The sequence below is a fragment of the Opisthocomus hoazin genome, chromosome W (assembly GCF_030867145.1).
Source record: "Opisthocomus hoazin isolate bOpiHoa1 chromosome W, bOpiHoa1.hap1, whole genome shotgun sequence".
Taxonomy (NCBI): domain Eukaryota; kingdom Metazoa; phylum Chordata; class Aves; order Opisthocomiformes; family Opisthocomidae; genus Opisthocomus; species Opisthocomus hoazin.
The window spans coordinates 23,171,779-23,190,561 of NC_134453.1; the positions used below are offsets into that span (position 1 = coordinate 23,171,779).

Here is an 18,783-nt window from a genome sequence, read left to right on the forward strand (position 1 = left end):
AATGTTGGAAGGGGCTTGCAGAGCACAATCGGATTTCACCATGTGAGGTGTTTTTCTTTTGTAGATAACACTTATGTTTCCAGTTCTGATAATGAAGAAGATGTCTTAGTTACAACAGAGCCAATTCCAGTAATTTTCCACCAAATCGCTACAGGTAATCTTATGTCCCAAGTGTTTTATCAAGTTCATATTTTGTGAGGAAAGACAAGACGTTGCCTGTACTTAAAGGGAGATATATTAATGTGTGTACAGTTTTCTATTTTCTCACACTCTTGCTGTAGTAAATTGTCCTACATTTCAGAATAGAAGAAATTAGAATATTTCTTTTGGGGATCAACATGATTGTGTAGGCAGAATGTATTTTATTCTTTTAATGTCTTGCAGTCTGTGCTAAAGCAATTGTCCTTGAATAAAGTTAGAGGTGCTTAATACTCCCCAATTATAAGTTTTCATGCTCACTTTCTTAAAACTTCACTAAATCTTCCACACTGGGAATGAAACAGTCTATAACTACCATTGCCTCTGGTGAATTATCTCAGGAAATTTCAAACAAGATGGTTCAGCTGTTTCACTAAATGAGACTATAAAAAAATATATTTTTCCCAGTGATTTTTGGGAACCTCTTAATTTGAAATTATTTCCACACTTTCAAAAAGTATTTGATACATGAAAGTGCATGTTTTTCAGACATCTAGGCACATTTATACGATATATAATCAAGATTTGTGCATACTCCATAGAGATTTTTTAGATTTTAGCAGCCAAATTCCCTGATGATTTCAGGCTGCAGGAGAAACTGCATACAGCAGTCTTAATTCTGGCAATTCTTCAGTTAGGAACACTTGACCTTGCAGACTTTTTTATTATTATTACAATACTTTAGGGCTTTTTTTGTATAACACAGAATTACTTTGAATTCCACTGGAAAACCAGTATGATCTTCAGTCTCTGATCTCATTTATACTGATGTAAATAAAAAATAATTTTATTGAAGTCAGTGGAGTGGCACCCAAACAGAAACTGGCCATTGTAGTCAGAAGTTTAAGATAAATTTTACATGCAAATATTTCTGTAATTTAAAAAGAAATAAAGCCTGTCATTTAAAATAGAATAAAATCCTATTTTATATGGAAGGTGATCTGATTTAATTTTGCTGAGGGATTTTGATTTTTTGTTATTTTATAAAGTATACAAAATTAATGAATGACACTGAAGTGTAAACTACAGATTGGGAAAAAAAATCTCCTAGATGGACCAGCTGAGTTTCATTTCACAGTTAAAAATGAGTCTTCTGAGATTTTGGAGCTTCTTAATTTTAGACTGTTGTATTGTAAACTCTTTGGTGCTTTTCATATCTGTAACTTTGTTACTTATTTGGTCTACTACTCCAAGTATTTCAAGTCTGCATATGCCAAATTATTTCACATATGTTCCCTATTTTCCCATTTCTTTTAAGAATTAAGAAAAAACAGTGATGTCAACTATTGCTTATCCATAAAATCAAAATTACAGAGGGAGAATGGAGAGGTATGTATTTCTTGTATGTATATTTTAAGAAACAACAGAAAATAATAAAATATTAATATTTACCATAGGATTCCTGACAAATCTATGCTTACCCAAACTGTAGTTTTACACATTTATAAGGTGAGCGTAGTTCTCTGGGTTTCATACCTGGATTAACCAGTGAATCACTTAGTTGGGATAGGGATGCTCCCATCCTAGGAGATATGGTTCTGATGTTTATTTTATTTTTTGTTCAGCGGTGGCATAGACCCTGTCTGCCCTAAAAATACAGCTCTCATCATGATGCCATTACCTTTTAACCTAGTCTTTCACATAGGACCACATCCCATTTATTAGCTCATTGCTTCTTCATGTGGCCTACAGCAGTCCCACTGGAGTCTCTGGACCTCTGCATGACACTATTCACCATAAGTAGTGCCTGGAGTATTAAGGCCTTCCAGTCACGGTTGTATTTGTGCTGAACCTCTGGCATGGGTCCCTGACCAGTCTCACTGAGACATTAACTCAAGAAAGAAGTGACACTAATGTAAGGTATACAGGGGTTGACAGTGTTATGGGCTCAAAGGAAGTACCCCATAGGCTCCCACCCTAAGCAAGAAATTGAGCACTGTATCAAAAATTCAAGTGCTTGACATAAAGATTTCCTTTTGTAAGGGTGGTTGCTTTTTTTGGAATACTTGTTTCTTGACTACTACTTTTCAGGCTCTGATCAGTATTCGATCCTGGAAAAGACAGATAAGCATGTTCAGATACGATAATGGGTATGGTTGGGGATTTTTGTAGATGAAACCTGATTTGATGTAAAAAGCTGCACTGGAAATATTTTGCTTAGCTGCCTCATAATTGTATTCAGTGCTCTGTAAACATTAGAAATTCAAGTGCAATGAGATTTTACTCTTTTGATTAAAAGCCTGAGATAGTTAGCTTCTATGGGACAGTTTGAGCTTTTATTTATTTATTTTTCCAGTTGAATGAGGTATTTAAGTATGAAAGTACTGAAAAAAGCCTTTAAAGACTGACCATTTCTGTTGTCTAGACAATTAGAGGTTTTGGTTAGGATAGGATGGGTTTGTCACTATTATAGTGTGAGAGTTTAATTTCTCTTTACTTTGTGTTGAATTTTTGTTCAGTTGAGTCCTCTTTTAACACAGACTTCCCCTTGAGCTAAGATTATTATAAAACAAATAAGACTGAAGTCACTTTGTTTCTTTTCAGTGAAGTAGAAGCAGAAATTATTTTTATGCCTTATCTTAGCAAATTGCCATGAAATTGGCTGAAATAATACAATTTTTGTTCCATGTATATATACAGTGAAAGGAGTAGGAATTTAGAGACAAAGGTAAAGAAATGGGGAGTAGAATGTATGACCATAGAAATTGGTGATAAGAGTATATTTGACATTTATTAATATACAGGATTTAGGGGTAACTTCTAATCTTTGATTCATGCATCTGATTTCTATTCCATTATGGCAGTTCTATGCAGGACATAAATAAAAAATATGCAATAAATATATTATGTTCAGGTTAAAGTGAAGAATTATGATTTTATCAGGTATTCTTTATGGGATCCTTGTCAGCATAGGGCCTAGAAAAAATAAATGGATTGTGAGAAACAAGAATTAATATCTTCAAGCAATTACATAAGTAAAGGTTCCATTGGTAGGAAACAGAATATAACACTTCAGCTCATGCTGAGTTGCAGTCTGTACCACGATCAGTTTTATTTACTTGAGTGCAACTATTCACAGAGCAGCCTATTTAGAGCAGGTTTTACTTGGGTAAGCATATTACTTTCTAATCCTTAATTTCTGAAGTCCGAGAACAGAGGTAGTCAGAAAATTAAGTTTGAACTTTTCTGGCAACAGGCTGGTACTTCTGTTAAAAACAATAATTAAGCAGCAGTGTGTCAGAGAGTTTTTCACAGAAAGGAATTTAAGAGATCCCATGCTCAAGCTTGAATTATTTCCTTAAACTATTAGAATTGATTTACCAGAATAAAGTAAATTTTTTTTTAGGTCACTGAAATGCCAAATTAATTAAGTCCAGAACCTCTCTTGGTGGGTAAATTATGCTTTGTTTAGCAGAAGCAAAGTGTGAAGTATCCCTGCAGAGTCTACTGAATTCTCCAGTTCCATAAAATACCAAGCTGTGTCTGTACCCAGACAAAGTATTATTTCTCCAACATATATTCAGGGTGTTTTTATGTACCTAGTTAGTGGGTGCTTGTTTTGTCTGAGATCTCTTAATAAAGGATGCTTAAAGCTTATTTGTAAAAACATAATTACTGTAGTTATAATTAAAACTATAAATGCAAGATAAAGATATCGCTTGTATCATTGTTAACTTTCCTTTTCCATTAAGGAGTCACAGCACAACAGCACAGTTGAAGAAGACTCTGAAGGAGATAATGACTCTGAGGAATTTTATTATGGAGGACAGGTAATGGAGGATATTTTTGTGCAAGTTTCAATAAATTAGTATTTGAAATCTTCTGTGGTTCATTCCATTATAAATTTATGCTAATAACTAATTTCTTATGTTTATTCAACATAGAATGCCGTGTATATATACATAATATTTCATAGTAGAAGTATTGAATATGTTATACTATATAATTATATCAAATTTAAAATGAGTTCTTTTACATTTGTAAAGCTGTAAGAATACAAAAAACAAATGCTCTTCAGGACGTTTGAAAATAAAAGCCAGTTGCTTACTTCCAGGAAATAGATATTCACTCTTTAAAGCATATCTCATTATTGATACAAATGGAAAGCCAGGTTGGATCCAAATCAGTTTCCTTCTGGAGGACTGCCATTTTGTAAATTCAAGAGCAATGGAATTTAATGGTAAAAAGGTTATTACAGAACAGTTTTGATCTAGGCAATAGTCCATTCTTTTTCTGAGCTCTACAGTTAAAATCACCTTGTAAAATGCTGCATATTTTCAGATTAATGCACTGCTCTCTTTACTTCTTGTTCCCTCAGCAGAATTAGTTATTATTACATTCTCTTATGTATTGGGAAATACAGTCCCTTCATGTCTTTTCCTTTTGCAATGTCAATAGAGCGCTTCACACTGCTAGTCTCTTTATTCAGATTGTTCTTATCTTTTTAGTCTATTGCCCCAAAGGAATCATTCCTCACTTATGTTGTTAGAACTGTTTATTTCGATGAACATTTTAACAAATTGCAGTCGCTGTTTATGAAAGTTGTCACTGCCTCAGCCTTGAGGCTGAAGCCATCCATGCCCTGGGTGTGCAGAGCCAAGATTGCAGGAGTGTGCCAGCAGTGCCAGCCAGTTGGGTCAGTGCAGAGAGCGTGGGGTGCTGTTGAGCAGGACATCACTGAGCCTCTTCTCTTGCAGAGCCAACAGTGTGGTGGCGTTTGAACACAAAATACATGTTGAGGAGTTTTATTCTAAAAAAAAAAAAGCCCCTAAAAAGCTATTAAAAGTGATATTGAAGCTGGAACTGAAAGTATGTGAAAGTATGTATTTTCAGTATCAGAAAATAACTGACATGAGGTATTGACTCACGTTCACTTTAGAAATGACTGCAGGAAATGCCTCCCTTCAGCTGCCGACTCCTATGGCCCTGCGGAGAGCTGGGAAGGACCACGTACACATACTTCAGTGCAAAGACCGGTGTCTTATTTTAATCTGCCTGAAAGGAAAAATCTGATTTTGCCCCGTAGTGATAAGTTTGTACTGGCTTCATTTTTCAACTCTGCAGAAAGGGCAATAACCTTAAGGTGAAAAAAAAAAAAAGATTGAGGACTTAGGAAATAAGTAGGAAATCAGATAATGAGTGAAGTCCCTCAAGAGATAACAAGAACAGTCCTTTTACAAAGAAAATGATTGTAAGAGTTAAGTGAGCACCAGGTGTATTGGAAAAACAAAGTAGTTGACTGTTTATGTGGGTGTCCTGGTTTTGGTTAAAACAGAACCAATTCTCTTTTAGTGAATCTTCCTTACAGCTAAGTTCCTCTAAGTAACTGCATTTTTCTGAAACTGGCTGCATATTTTACAGACAGTGTCCGCTCCAAAGCTGATAACACCTGATGTTTGTAGTTATACTGAGCTAACGGTAGGAAAGGAATGCAGAAAAAGGCCCCTGTTTATAATTATTACTGTAGCAGCCAAGGTCACTGACAGACCTCTTAGGTCCCCCGAGTGAGGAGTCGGAAGGGATCGTACTTGTGGGGAGGGGCAGACAGGACAGGTGACCCAATATTTACCAACTAAGTATTCCATGCCATGCACATCATACTTGCTCTCTTCATCCATGGCTACCTTCTGAAGAGGACCCTGATTGTTGTCCTGCCTGCGATCCTGATCCAGATTCCTATCCGTGCATTCCTGAGTCCAGTTCCTGTCTGCTGCGGAGTCCAGTCCGGGACTTCCTGGTGCTGCCCGGCAGCTGCTGGTGGGACGCCAGCGTCCAGTCACCCAGCTCCCAAAAACTCAGTATCGGTTTTGTATATTTTGTTTTATTTCTCTTATTATTAATAGTATTAGTGTTATTAGTAAAACTTTTTATATTCAATTTGTAAGTCTCTTTCCCTTCTCCCCCTTTTTCCCTTCCTCTGGTGGGAGGGTGGGGGTTAATAGTGAGCGTCTGCCACTCAGTTTATTGCTGCCTTGCTTTAAACCGTGACAGTGGGGAACCAGTAAGGTAAGCTGCTTCATCTGAGACAAGTGTGTGCTGTGCCCACAGAGACAGGGGACAAAAATGTTGACTTTAGCAACTAGAGGGAACAGATGCTAGTGTAATCGTGTTTAGTACACTTGGAAAAGGTGGAGGTCAGGGATAATTCTAACATTTCTAAGGGGTTACAGCTGGAAAGACAAGAGAGCAACTGATGATGAAACAAGGACCATGGGAAATGGCATTTGAAGGGCAGTGAAAACAAGATACGAACTTTTGGTCGTAAATTAAATATTTGTATCCACTTCCTAGGCACCTGTTTGTAATCCTCCCTAAGGATTTAACGTATAAATACTTTAAAATAGCTAAGTGTTTCAATAGCCTAGGTACTATTGATTTTCAATGGGTCATTATGTGGGACAAAATCTGAATCAGGTCTCAAATTAAAAACTGAGATTTTCTGAACACAGACCCTTCAGACACAGCAAGGTTATCAGATTTTTTAGCTTTTATATTCATTTTCTCTGAGACTCTGAATTCTTACTTTGAATCTCTATCTTCTACATTTGCAAAAGAGAACAGGAGATTGAAACAGTAATACTACTGTCTTTGGCATTCTCTCTCCCTCTTGTGCTTGTTACAGGACATACTTGCAAATGCAGATATACAAAACTCTGGCAGTCTCCTCTGTGTACATCAGCATGTCTGCGGCACTAATTCAGGGATGGAAAATACCACACTGTGATCTTACAATTTGCCAGAATACTGCTTTGTTTCCTTTTTGAGTTCATAACCTTTTACCATCAGAAAACAGATTGGAGAAAGCATTATGTTGAGCAGTTCCGTGTTCTGCATAGTGTTCCTTTTGGATTTTACTATTATTGATACAGAAGACTGCTTAAAAAATGTGGTTTAGGACCAACAAAGGTGACAGGTGAGCCACAGCTATGATTTGTGAAATGATTGCTGCACTCTCTTTGGAAGCAGGACAGCAATTATTAATGCATCTTTAAAGAATTCATCTTTGAGTAATAAGCATGTAAAAAGGATTGGTTTGCTCCTACCTTAAGTGGAAAAAAATTATAATAAAAGTTTTCTTCCTCTGCTCTTCTACTTGGGCAATTATTCTGACATGCCTGCTCAAACAGGGGAGGAATACTTGGTTCATACCCTTCTGGTCATGAATATCGATATCTCTGATAAATACATGCCCATGCTATGCTGATGAATTCTGTGCCTTATATTTGAAGAATTCTAAGTCTAATCAAATTATTCTTTGCTAATTTTCACATGTAAAAAAATAAGCTGATTATTATTTTAATTCTGTTGAAATTTATTTAATTAGATTGAAAAGTACATCTCTAGGTATCAGAGCTGAAAGTGTCACAGCACTGGTCTCCTACAGATTTGGATGTACAAATGGAAGAAACAGTGCTGCAGTTAGATTTGATTCTGCAATGACAAGAATTCTCAGTAGGAATTCCTGTATAAGGATGTATATACATCTAAAGGGATAAATTGCACTCTTGTGCTTTGCTCTCTGAATTTTGTCAAAGGTACAAGCCAAATCCTACTCTCATTTCTGAATCTGTCCAAATCTAGGGAGTTCATCGACTTTTGTGGAATTATGGTCATTCTAATTGGTTTAAAGAAGTAGAATTAGGCTCACGCAATCAGGAGCATATTGTTTAAAGAGAAAGCAGTAATAGACTTTTAATAGATTGTTACAAGCCTAAAAAGATGGTTTGGTCCTTGTAGAAGATAGGAGGATATTAATTATTTTGACTTCATACAGCCTAACCAAACCAGCTCATAATTTTTCTTTATAGCACAAGCACTGACATAACTGTTTCCACAGTGGGAATGATGTCTAAACATGTTTCTTTACACCTTCTCTGGTAAAATACTTAAAATGCAAAAAATAATCTTTAATTATTTTTCTTTTTGATCTGATATAATTGCATTGGTAGATAGAATAGTCAAATATGGCCAATGAGTAGACTGAAAATGTAACTGAGCTGAGCGACGCTGAAACACTTGGTATATAGTATAGTTTCATGCTTCAACCTTGACATTGAATGTCTGAAATATATGAGAGTGTGACAACAAGCAAGAGGGAGCAAACCTTTGCCCTGTAGTGGTTGGACTGGGATACTATGACTGGGGAGATCTGGTTCTTCTGCTTACCAGTTTTAAAATGCACAAGTGGCCCGGAACAAACCCCGGGACAAGACAGGACAGAGGGATGAGTCCTTTGCAGCTTCTCTTCCCGCAAACAGGAGCAGGACCCTCTGGAATTTTGATGCAGAAGAACCTGCTTTGCAAATCGTATTGCTTAGGAGAGCTAGACCACCTAAGTGCTTCAGCTTATCAACACAATGTTCTTTCTAAGCATGGCATTAAGGAATCTTTACGCAGCATATTTTGCAGGGGGAGCTTTCAAGAGCCTAGATTAGGTGCCAATAATGAAATAAATAAGAACTCCTAGAATATTTTTTTTCTGGTAGGTTAGCTATGATGGAGACCTTCACAAGAACCCACAGCTAGAAGCTGATTTGACAGCAGTGAGAGAGATCTATGGACCTAATGCAGTATCTCTCAGGTATGTCGTTGACCCTTCTGTATTGTGGAACCTTTAATGTTTTGGAGATTGACTTCCATGTGGACCTTCCCTCACTGCCAAAACACAAGTCTCTTCTGATGATTTCTGTATTTTGTAGCAAAAGGAATGAGCACTGCTGGCTAGCAATAATGCTGGTTTTGTTTTTTCTTTTTGTGGTTGAGTATTGATGCAACTGGCTATGCTGAGAACAAGCCCTTGAAGCCTGTTCTAAAACATTGTCTTTTGCAGTTCAGTCGATAATTGATCAGGCTGTTGTATTTTGTTGAAAATTACTATTCAACATTACTCCAAATCCTTGTTAAACTTCTTTTCTGTCATATCCTGTCTTTTACCCTGGAAGCGAACAAGAGGAATGATAAGAAATTTAGCAAATGTTTTCCCTAGGGAAAGACTAAAGGAATTGAATTTGTCTAGTCTAGAAAAAAGATAGAAGGAGAGGACATCATAACAGTTCTTCAAAAAATAAAAATGTTCGTAGATAGGAGGAGTGATCAAATGTTCTCTGTTGTCATCATGAGAGAGACAATAAGAAACTAGCTTTGTTAGCAATAAACAAGAATTTGGTTAGATTTTAGGAAAGTATTCTAATTATGGGAAACTAAAGTACCCTACAAAGGGAAGTGGTGGAACCTCAGTCAGGGGTGGACTGCAAAGAGCAATTACACAAAAATTCTGTTGGGCATATATGAGTGTGCGTGATTCTGCTGTAGGGCATAGCTGTATGATATTTTTAATATGTTTCAGGTCTTTTATAACTTCATTTTCCATCTATGTAATCTTAATTTCATAAAAATAACAGGTAGGCAAGATAGAACAGACCTGTCAGATGTATTGCAAAGAACATACCAAAGTTGTCATACAAACCAAGTAATAAAATACAGAGCAGATAATAACCTTAGGCATACATATATTGCAAGTAACAATTCCTATTAACCTCTAAACAATAAGCTCTGTTATTTTAGTCTAAGCAGAGAAAGCATGTCTACAACTATGGTGTACTACACCTTTTAAAATTAAGTGGAAATTCATTACGTTTCTAGGACCTGGGGTACTAAATAGTTCTATACGGGTTTAGGAAATCACAGAATCATAGAATAGTTTGGGTTGGAAGGGACCTTTAAAGGTCATATAATTCAACCCCCCCTGCAACGAGCAGGGACATCTTCCACTAGACCAGGTTGCGCAGAGCCCCGTCCAACCTGACCTTGAATGTTTCCAGGGATGGGGCATCTATAGCCTCTCTTGGAAACCTGTTCCAGTGTTTCACCACCCACACTGTAAAAAATTTCTTCCTTATATCCAGCCTCAATCTACCCTCTTTTAGTTTAAAGCCATTACTCCTTGTCCTATCACAACAGGCCCTGCTAAAAAGTTTGTCTCCATCTTTCTTAGAAGCCCCCTTTAACTACTGAAAGGCTGCAGTAAGGTCTTGTCCTGGTTTTGGCTGGGATAGAGTTAATTTCCACAAGAGGCTGAGTTGGGGACACAGCCAGGACGGCTGACCCAAATTAACCAAATGGGATATTTGATACCATATGATGTCCTGCTCAGTATATAACTGGGGGAGTTGGACAGGGGGCAGGGATTGCTGCTTGGTAACAGGCTGGGTTTCAGGTGGTGAGCGATTGCATTGTGCATCACATGCTTTGTATATTCTTTTATTAGTATTACTGTTATTTTTTTCTCTTCATTTGCTGGCCTATTAAACTGCCTTTATCCCAACCCACGAGTTTTACCTTTTTCTTCTGATTCTCCTCATCCCACTAGAGGGGGGGAGGAGTGAATGAGTGTCCACATGGTATTTAGATGCTGACTGGGCACCCAGTGTGGGGCTTGAAGGATTGAGAAAACAACAGATCTGACCAGAACATGTTAAAACAAATTTGTTATAGTTGTTATAAGCATTCATTATATTAGCTTAATAGTCACTGGTCACAATGTTACTTCATTTGTTCTCAGAGCTGTGCTATGTAATACCTTACTTGCTGCATACACTGTTTACCGGTATTCATGCGCTGTTTATCACCTGTAAATGTTGGATTAAAGTTACTGCTTCACTGTATGGTATAACATTGGGTTACGGGATGATAAAATCATTGATAGCATATTCAGCACTTCCATCATCTTCATACTTCAGGAGGCATCTAGCGGAAAGTATTAATAATTACACTTTCTACCTTTTCAACTCGGAGAGACAATCTGTGGGGGAGATACCTTTCTTGATCTTCCCCTTCTCCTCCAGGAGATCTGCAACAGCTCTTGTGAATTTTTAATATCCTTGGAATGTTCAAGCCAGCACATTCCTATTGCTATGTCTCCTGAATGGGTTTCTGGTCTTGAAATTGCTTAAAGGTCACAAGCAATCTAGGAATATGACCCAGGCTCAGCGAGAGTATGGTTATAGGTGGCACAGCATGTTGGAGAATACGGGCAGGCATCTAGAGAACTACTCACCTCCAATGGTGTGGAACTTTACTCACAAACAACTACACAACCCTAATAAAAAGATAAAACGTTTGAAAGAAAAATGCTGTGGCTGTTCCAAACTGCCACAACTTACCGCACTCTGCTGGGCCGTGGCCAGTACCTGCAGCTAAACCAGAAAATCAACCCACGCCAGTATCGGTCATATCTATAAACAACAAGAAATACACAGAGAAATCAGTTTTCCAGTAAGGGATGACAATGAACCAGGGCCATCACAAGAGCAGGAGGAGGAGGCAGAGCCAGAGATCATCACCCAGTCCCTGTCCCTGAGCAAGCTGCAAGATAGTTGGAAAGATTTCAGCTGCCACCCTGGCAATCACATTGTCACCTGGCTGCTCTGCTGCTGGGATAATGGGGCCAGTAGCTTGGAATTAGAGGTCAGAGAACCCAAGAAGCTGGGATCCCTGAACAGGGAAGGGGGCATTGACAAGGTCATTGGAAAAAAGGCACAAGCCCTCAGCCTCTGGAGGTGACTTCTGTCAGGCATGAGGGAAAGGTATCCTTTCAGTGAGGATGTTGTATGTTATGCAGGAAAGTGGACCACCATAGAGAGAGGTAACCAGTACATGAGGGAATTAGCTGTGCGGGAGCTGGTTTATTATGACCTGGACAATGCGCGATTACCCACAGACCCAGATGAAGTCCAGTGCACATGACCTATGTGGAGGAAGTTTGTGCGGAGCGCACCATCCTCATATGCCAACTCACTGGCACTAAGAGACTGGAAAAGTGAAGAGGCACCAACAGTGGATGAAGTGGCTGTCCAACTTCGGCAATATGAGGAAAGTTTCTCTTCCTCCCTTGTCTCAGCTGTGGAGAAACTAGTCCAGCAACTCCAAGAGGATAGATCCTACTCCCCACCTGTACGGGCCAGTGTTTCAGCTATTAGGGGCAAGCATTTCTCTGCTCAGGAGAGAGGATATAGAGGGTACAAACCACAAGGCACCCTGTGGTTCTACCTGCGTGACCAGGGAGAGGACATGAGGAAGTGGGATGGAAAACCCACCTTAAGTCTAGAGGCACGAGTGCATGAGTTGCGAGGTAAAACAATCACCAAAGGGGAATCTGTTAGGAAAAATGCTGCTCCAGTTTCCAGCAGCCAGCTCTCCAGACCAGGTAGACAGTTTGATCTTGATTCCAATCCTCTGGAAGGACCTCCAAGTCATTCTTACAGCAGGTGAGCAGCAAATTCTCTGACCAGAATTAGAGGGGCCCTGCCTCCAGCCAGGTGGAGGAAAGGGACAACCGCGTTTATTGGACGGTGTGGATTCGGTGGCCTGGCATATCAGATCCACAAGAGTAGAAAGCTCTAGTGGACACTGGTGCACAGTGTACTTCAATGCCATCAGAGTTCAAAGGGTCAGAGTCCATTTGCATTTCTGGAGTGACAGGGGGGTCCCAAGAGCTGAGTGTATTGGAGGCTGAAGTGAGCCTCACTGGGCAGGAGTGGCAGAAGCACCCCATTGTAACTGGCCGTGCATCCTTGGTATAGACTATCTTAGGAGGGGGTATTTCAAGGACCCAAGGGGGTATCAGTGGGCTTTTGGCATAGCTGCTTTGGAGATGGAAGAAATTGAACAGCTGTCCATTTTGCCTGGTCTCTCGGAGGATCCTTCCGTTGTGGGGTTGCTGAGGGTTGAAGAACAACAGGTGCCAATCGCGACCGCAATGGTGCACCGGCGACAGTATCGTACCAACCGAGACTCCCTTCTCCCCATTCATCAGCTGATCCGCCAGCTGGGAGAGTCAAGGAGTGATCAGCAAAACTCGCTCACCCTTTAATAGTCCCATATGGCCAGTGAGAAAATCTACTGGAGAGTGGAGACTGACAATAGACTACCGTGGCCTGAATGAAGTCACACCACCGCTGAGTGCTGCCGTGCCAGACATGCTAGAACTTCAGTATCAGCTGGAGTCAAAGGCAGCCAAGTGGTATGCTACAATTGACATCGCTAATGCATTCTTCTCCATCCCTTTGGCAGCAGAGTGCAGGCCACAGTTTGCTTTCACCTGGAGGGGCATCCAGTACACCTGGAATCGACTGCCCCAGGGATGGAAACACAGTCCCACCATTTGCCATGGACTAATCCAGACTGCCCTGGAAAAGGGTGAAGCTCCAGAACATCTGCAGTACATCGATGACATCATTGTATGAGGTGACACAGCGGAGGAAGTTTATGAGAAAGGGGAGAAAATAGTTCAGAGGCTTCTGAAAGCCGGTTTTGCCGTTAAGCGAAGTAAAGTCAAGGGACCTGCGCAGGAGATCCAGTTTTTGGTAATAAGATGACAGGATGGGCGCTGTCAAATCCCAATGGATGTCATCAACAAAATAGCAGCTATGTCTCCACCAACCAGCAAAAAGGAAGCACAGGCCTTCTTAGGTGTTGTGGGTTTTTGGAGAATGCACATCCCAAATTACAGCCAGATTCTAAGTCCTCTGTACCAAGTGACCCGGAAGAAGAATGATTTTGCGTGGGGCCCTGAGCAACGACAGGCATTTGAACAAGTTAAACGGGAGACAGTTCATGCCGTAGCCCTTGGTCCAGTCCGGTCAGGGCAAGATGTTAAAAACATGCTCTACACCGCAGCTGGGGAGAATGGCCCAACCTGGAGTTTCTGGCAGAAAGCACCAGGGGAGACTCGAGGTCGACCCCTGGGGTTTTGGAGCCGGGCATACAGAGGATCCAAGGCCCGCTGTACTCCCACTGAAAAAGAGATTCTGGCAGCATATGAAGGCATTGGAGCTGCTTCGGAAGAGGTTGGTACTGAAGCACAGCTCCTCTTAGCACCCTGACTGCCAGTCCTTGGGTGGATGTTCAAAGGCAAGGTCCCCTCTACACATCATGCAACAGATGGTTTGTGGAGCATGTAGGTTGCATGGATCACTACAACAGGCCCGAATGGGAAACCGCAGTCACCCAGGAATCTTTGGAGTGATCATGGACTGGCCAGAAGGCAAAGATTTTCAAATGTTACTAGAGGAGGAGGTGATGCATGCTGAAGAGTCCTCACTGTATAATAAACTGCGAGAAAATGAGAAACAGTATGCCCTGTTCATGGATGGGTCTTGTCATATTATAGGAAAGCATCAAAGGTGGAAGGCTGCTGTATGGAGTCCTACACGACAAGTCACAGAAGCTGCTGTAGGAGAAGGTGAATTGAGTCAGTTTGCAGAGGTGAAGGCCATCCATCTGGCTTTAGCTATTGGTGAACAAGAAAAATGGCCAGTGCTCTGTCTCTACATTGACTCATGGATGGTGGGAAATGCCCTGTGAGGGTGGCTACAGCAGTGGAAGCAGAGCAACTGACAGCACAGAGGCAAGCCCATCTGGGCTGCTCCATTATGGCAAGATATTGCTGCCCAGCTAGTGAAGCTGGTTGTAAAAGTACATCATTTGGATGTCCAAGGAGCAGGAGAAAGCAGCAGCAGCGTGGTATACTCTCCCCGTGTAATCAGATTACAACTTATGGGACTCCCTAACCTTTGATCGATCCCAGTAGTAGTAAAAGAATACCTTTAATCACAGATAGTCCTTGTCTGTTCCCATGTTGATCCAGACAAGGTGAGTAGCCCCCTCGGGAAAAATCTCCTGAGGGTGCCCAAGGGGGTCCTGTTCTTACCGGGTTCCACAGCTGAACAGAGTAGGTCCCATCTGGGTCACTAATTCATTCGAAGATCCGGTAATAACCTAACAGTACAATGTATAGTGTTAAGCAGTCGCATCACGACTGCCTCCACGAAGAAAAAAAGAAGGGTAATTGTCGTAGGTGACTCCCTTCTGAGAGGAACAGAGGGCCCGATATGCCGACCGGACCCATCCCACAGGGAAGTCTGCTGCCTCCCTGGGGCCCGGGTGTGAGATATCACTAGGAAACTCCCTGGTCTGGTACAGCCCTCTGACTATTACCCACTCTTAGTTGTTCAGGTTGGCAGTGATGAGGTTAGGAACAAAAGTGCATGGGCAATCAAAAGGGACTTCAGGGCTCTGGGGCGACAGGTTAAGGGATCAGGAGCACAAGTAGTGTTCTCTATCCTTCCAGTTGCAGGGGAAGATAGGGGAAGAAACAGGAGGAATCAACAGATCAATACCTGGCTCCAAGTCTGGTGTCATAGGCAAAATTTGGGGTTCTTTGATCATGGGTCAGTTTACATGGCACAGGCCTACTGGCAACAGATGGGGTACACCTGTCGCAAAAGGAAGAGGATCCTAGCTCAGGAGTTAGTAGGGCTCATTGATATGGCTTTAAACTAGATTTGAAGGGGGAAGGGGAAAAAACCAGGCTAGCTAGTGAAAAGCCTGGGGGTGGCAACTCAGCTGTTAGTGGATGGTATGCTAGTGAGGCCCTTCACTCTGTTGAGTCAGTGAGGGTATGGAACAGGGAGCTGTGCGGCAGCAACAGTGCAGCTTCATCGGGGGCTCAGCTCAAATGCCTTTATGCAAATGCACATAGCACGGGGAACAAACAAGAGGAGCTAGAGATGTGCGCACTTCTGCGGGGCTATGATATCATTGGCATCACAGGGATGTGGTGGGATGGCTCCTATGACTGGAGTATTGGGATGGGAGGATACAGGCTCTTTAGGAAAGACAGGCAGGGGAGATGAGGAGGGGGTGTCGCCCTCTTTGTCAAAGACCAGCTGGAGTGCATGGAGCTCCGCCTGGGAATGGATGAGGAGCCCATGTAGAGCGTATGGATCAAGATTAAAGGCAGGGCAGGGATGGGCGACATTACAGTGGGAGTCTGCTACAGGCCACCTGACCAGGACGAGCGAGCAAATGAGGCCTTCTATAGGCAGATAGGAGAAGCCTCATGTTCAAAAGCCCTAGTCCTCATGGGGGAGTTCAGTCACCCTGTCATCTGTTGGAGAGACAACACAGCAGGGCACAGGCAATCCAGGAGGTTCCTGGAATGCGTTGAGGACAACTTCCTCCTCCAAGTGATAGAGGAGCCCATGAGGAGAGGTGCGATGCTGGACCTTGTTCTCACCAACAAGGAGGGGCTGGTGGGGAATGTGAAAGTCAAGGGCAGCCTTGGCTGCAGTGACCACAAAATGGTGGAGTTTAAGATCCTTAGGGCAGCAAGGAGGGTGCACAGCAAGCTCACTACCCTGGATTTCAGGAGAGCAGACTTTGGCCTCCTCAGGGATCTGCTTGGTAGAATACCGTGGGATAAAGCCCTAGAGGGAAGAGGGGCCCAAGAAAGCTGGTCAGTATTCAAGGATCACCTCCTCCAAGCTCAGGAGAGATGCATCCCAACCAAGAGGAAGTCAGGCCAAAACACCAGGAGGCCTACGTGGATGAACAAGGAGCTCCTGGCCAAACTCAAGCAGAAAAAGGAGGCCTACAGAGGATGGAAGCAAGGACAGGTAGCTTGGGAGGAATACAGAGAAATCGTCCGAGTAGCCAGGGAGCTAGTTAGGAAAGCTAAAGCCCTGACAGAATTAAATCTGGCCAGGGATGTCAAAGGGAACAAGAAAGCCTTCTACAGGTATGTCAGTGATAGAAGGCAGACTAGGGAAAATGTGGACCCTCTCCGGAAGGAAGCGGGAGACCTGGTTACCCGGGATGTGGAGAAAGCTGAGGTGCTTAATGACTTTTTTGCCTCAGTCTTCAACAGCAAGTGCTCTAGCCACACCGCCCAAGTTGCAGAAGGCAAAGGCAGGAACTGGGAGAATGAAGAACCACCCACTGTAGGAGAAGACCAGGTTCGAGACTGCCTAGGGAACCTGAAGGTGCACAAGTCCATGGGGCCTGATGAGATGCATCCGTGGGTCCTGAGGGAACTGGCAGACGAAGTTGCCAAACCACTCTCCATCATATTTGAGAGGTCGTGGTGGTCTGGGGAGGTCCCCACCGACTGGAGAAGGGGCAACATCACCCCGTTTTTAAAAAAGGAAAAAAGGAAGACCCGGAGAACTACAGGCCAGTCAGTCTCACCTCTGTGCCTGGCAAGATGATGGAGCAGATCCTCCTCAAAAGCATGCTAAGGCACATGGATAACAAGGAGGCGATTGGGGACAGCCAACATGGCTTCACCAAGGGCAAATCGTGCCTGACCAACTTGGTAGCCTTCTATAATGGGGTTACAGCATTGGTGGACAAAGGGCGGACAACTGACATCATCTACCTAGACCTGTGCAAGGCATTCGACACTGTCCCAAATGATGTCCTTGTCTCTAAATTGGAAGGACAGGGATTTGGCAGATGGATGTCTTGTTGGATAAGGAACTGGGTCGATGGATGCACTCAAAGAGTTACAGTCAATGGCTTGATGTCCAGGTGGAAACCAGTGACGAGTGGTGTGCCTCAGGGGTCGGTACTGGGGCCGGTGCTGTTTAATTATCTTTGTCAGCGTCATGGAGAGTGGGACTGAGTGCACCCTCAGCAAGTTTGCCGACGACACCAAGCTGTGTGGTGTGGTTGACACACTGGAGGGAAGGGATGCCACTCAGAGGGACCTTGACAGGCTGGAGGGGTGGGCCTGTGCGAACCGCATGAAGTTCAACAAGGCCAAGTGCAAGGTCCTGCACGTGGGTCAGGGCAATCCGAAACACAAGTACAGGCTGGGCAAAGAGTGACTCGAGAGCAGCCCTGAGGAGAAGGACTTGGGGGTACTGGTGGATGAGAAGCTCAGCATGTGCCGGCAATGTGCGCTTGCAGCCCAGGAAGCCAACTGTATCCTGGGCTGCACCAAGAGAAGCGTGGCCAGCAGGTCGTGGGAGATGATTCTGCCCCTTTACTCCGCTCTCATGAGACCCCAATTGGAGTACTGCATCCAGCTCTGGAGTCTCCAACATAAGAAGGACATGGATGTGTTGGAGCGGGTCCAGAGGAGGGCCACGAAGATGATCAGAGGGCTGGAATACCTGTCCTATGAGGACAGGCTGTGGGAGTTGGGGTTGTTCAGCCTGGAGAAGAGAAGGCTCCGGGGTGACCTTATAGCAGCCTTCCAGTACCTGAAGGGGGTCTCCAGGAAGGATGGAGAGGGACTTTTCATAAGGGTGTGTAGTGATAGGATAAGGGGGAATGGCTTTAAACTAAAAGAGGGCAGATTTAGATGTTAGGAAGAAATTCTTCACCATGAGGGTGGTGAAACACTGGCCCAGGTTGCCCAGAGAGGCAGTGGATGCCCCCTCCCTGGCAGTGTTCAAGGCCAGGTTGGATGGAGCTCTGAGCAACCTGGTCTAGTGGAAGATGTCCCTTCCCATGGCAGAGGGGTTGGAACTAGATGATCTTCAAGGTCCCTTCCAACCCTTACCATTCTATGATTCTACAAGCAGGTATCCTTTATTATGGCGCCAGGCACATGGGGGATCTCTCCTCCAAATGTGCACGCCAAACACCCTTTCATTTCAGGTTAAATACAATCACAATATACGTATTCATTATATTTCCGAGAAATGCTTAGCATATTCTTGGCTTTTCTAGAACTAATTAGCATGTGTTAATGTCTTTCACACGTGTGTTGGAGTCTCCGGGTGGTCGTCGGGGGTC

At 42.7% G+C, this 18,783-nt stretch overlaps 1 protein-coding gene across 1 annotated transcript in view; it reads left to right on the plus strand.

Moving 5' to 3' along the window:
- The window catches only part of LOC104337776 (protein mono-ADP-ribosyltransferase PARP8), a 230,691-nt gene that overhangs the window by 153,604 nt on the left and 58,304 nt on the right, over nucleotides 1–18,783 (plus strand). The window contains exons 4-7 of the mRNA XM_075446548.1: nucleotides 65–154; nucleotides 1,457–1,527; nucleotides 3,891–3,968; nucleotides 8,685–8,779. Of these exons, the coding sequence (XP_075302663.1) occupies nucleotides 65–154; nucleotides 1,457–1,527; nucleotides 3,891–3,968; nucleotides 8,685–8,779 (334 nt within the window). The remainder of the gene's footprint in view (nucleotides 1–64; nucleotides 155–1,456; nucleotides 1,528–3,890; nucleotides 3,969–8,684; nucleotides 8,780–18,783) is intronic.